The following is a 2385-nucleotide window of genomic DNA, read 5'->3' on the forward strand; positions in this document are numbered from 1 at the left end:
GTCACTTATAGCAGTGTTTTCAATAAATACATGTCAATTATAGCAGTGTTTACAATAAATACATGTCACTTATAGCAGTGTTTACAATAAATACACGTCACTTATAGCAGTGTTTTCAATAAATACATGTCAATTATAGCAGTGTTTACAATAAATACATGTTACCTATTAACAGTGTTTACAATAAAAACGTCAATTATAGCAGTGTTTACAATAAATACATGTCACTTATAGCAGTGTTTACAATAAATACACGTCAGTTATAGCAGTGTTTACAATAAATACATGTCACTTATAACAGTGTTTACAATAAATACATGTCAATTATAGCAGTGTTTACAATAAATACATGTCACTTATAGCAGTGTTTACAATAAATACATGTCAATTATAGCAGTGTTTACAATAAATACATGTCACTTATAACAGTGTTTACAATAAATACATGTCAATTATTGCAGTGTTTACAATAAATACATGTCAATTATAGCAGTGTTTACAATAAATACATGTCACTTCATAGCAGTGTTTACAATAAATACATGTCACTTCATAGCAGTGTTTACATTAAATACTTGTCACTTTATAACAGACTGTTTACAACAATTAAATGTGATTTCATAGCAGTGTTAATAGTAGAAAATTACTTCTTGTAATCTGCTAGTTGTTTGAAGAACTTACAATTACATGTGAATTCTGAACACTGTATATGAATCATTATCTCTGAAATTGTGTAGAAACCTGTAATACCATAATGGACAATAATGAAAATGATTGAAAAACATTTTAAAGTTCTGTCTTGCCTTAAAATATTAAAATTACAAGCACTTCAAAAGGTTAACCCAGGTCTTATAGCTTGCCTGGACATTGAACTTGCACTGCCATGCTTTCTTTCCCAAGAACTTTTAAGATTAATGTAATGAATGGTGAAAACCAGTGAAATATTGGAAAACCAATAGGCCCAAAAATCGTTATAAAAACAAGTTAATTGCAGGTGTTTTTTTTTTTCACATTCCTCATGAACATATGTAGTTAACTTGTTTTTATTACAACTAATGTAAATTTAGTTGGAAGACTAGATAAAAAGTTTTCTACTGAGTTAAAAAAAGAATTTGGAAATAATATTTGTTAGTTAAAAAAATGAAATATGGCTAGATGTGAAAATATTTTGAATTTGTTCACAATTTTTGTGTAAGATTAGAAGTTTTATCTTTCCTTAGCGAATAGAAAAGCTTTTGAATATAGAAGGAAAGTCCACTACAATGAGTTCTATGCTGTCAAGTTGGCAAGAAAGTTGATGGCCCAAGAAGGTTTTGAAAGTGAAGATGAGGATAATAAAGATGAAACAATTGGTGAATCACAGTCCGAAGCAACAAAAGCAAGTGTTGGAAGTTCTGACGAAGAAGTGGCAGGACCGACTTGTAATGAAAGTACGGAGATCTCATTGTGAACATTACTGTCTTCATTTTCTCCTGTGGTCTTGGTTACAAGTTGGTAGAGCTGAGGTTGTGGGTAGCAGAGTTAGAGGTGCAGCAGTAAGTCAAGATTAATTAAGATTGTTCCCCACTTTTTTGTTTTACTTTAAGTGGGAATTTTTGTGTGTGTGTGTGTGTGCATATGTATAGATTAATAATATTATGTAGAGATTAGCAAATTTTTAGTAAAAATTTATATTTTTTCATTCTTTATTTAAAACTTTTGAAGCATCAGTGATCAACAAATTCAAACATTAAGCTGTAGCTAGAAGCACACTGTCCATCTCACTTGTTCCTCTAACCAACTGTTGGCTGTATTTCAGATTTTCACCTGGTATACTTACGTATTGGTTGTCCCCAAAACAAACTATTGGCTGTATTTCAGATTTTCACCTGGTCTACTTACATATTGGTTGTCTCCAAAACAAACTATTGGCTGTATTTCAGATTTTCACCTGGTCTACTTACGTATTGGTTGTCCCCAAAACAAACTGTTGCTGTATTTCAGATTTTCACCTGGTCTACTTATGTATTGGTTGTCTCCAAAACAAACTATTGGCTGTATTTCAGATTTTCACCTGGTCTACTTACGTATTGGTTGTACCCACAACAAACTATTGGCTGTATTTCAGATTTTCCAGAACACTTAAAACAAACTATTTTCCTGACCACTTACTTTGTTTGTGACGAAAGTAAGATGTTACTGACTAGCAAAGATAGGAAAGTAAGGTCTGCATCTCTGTAACGTCTTAAAACTGGGAAAGTGTTAATATGTCTTGAGAAATTGATGTGAAACACTTAATAATTTCTGATGCTTTTGTAGAATTATATGAAAGATCGGTAAGCTACTGTACTTAAAAAGATGTACATTTTCTGCCCTGCAAAAGTTTGTAAGATATAAACTGTGATT

At 31.4% G+C, this 2385-nt stretch overlaps 1 protein-coding gene across 3 annotated transcripts in view; it reads left to right on the forward strand.

Annotated features, from left to right (window-relative positions):
• Positions 1 to 1831, forward strand: part of LOC106468214 (protein phosphatase inhibitor 2-like) — a 12395-nt gene extending 10564 nt beyond the window's left edge. For all 3 annotated transcript variants that reach the window (XM_013928628.2, XM_022396549.1, XM_022396550.1), the window contains one exon: positions 1221 to 1831. In XM_013928628.2, coding sequence (XP_013784082.1) covers positions 1221 to 1450 — 230 coding nt within the window. In that variant the 3' untranslated portion in view covers positions 1451 to 1831. The remainder of the gene's footprint in view (positions 1 to 1220) is intronic.
• Positions 1832 to 2385: the final 554 nt, after the last annotated feature.

The sequence above is a fragment of the Limulus polyphemus genome, unplaced genomic scaffold, assembly GCF_000517525.1.
Source record: "Limulus polyphemus unplaced genomic scaffold, Limulus_polyphemus-2.1.2 Scaffold2917, whole genome shotgun sequence".
Lineage (NCBI taxonomy): Eukaryota > Metazoa > Arthropoda > Merostomata > Xiphosura > Limulidae > Limulus > Limulus polyphemus.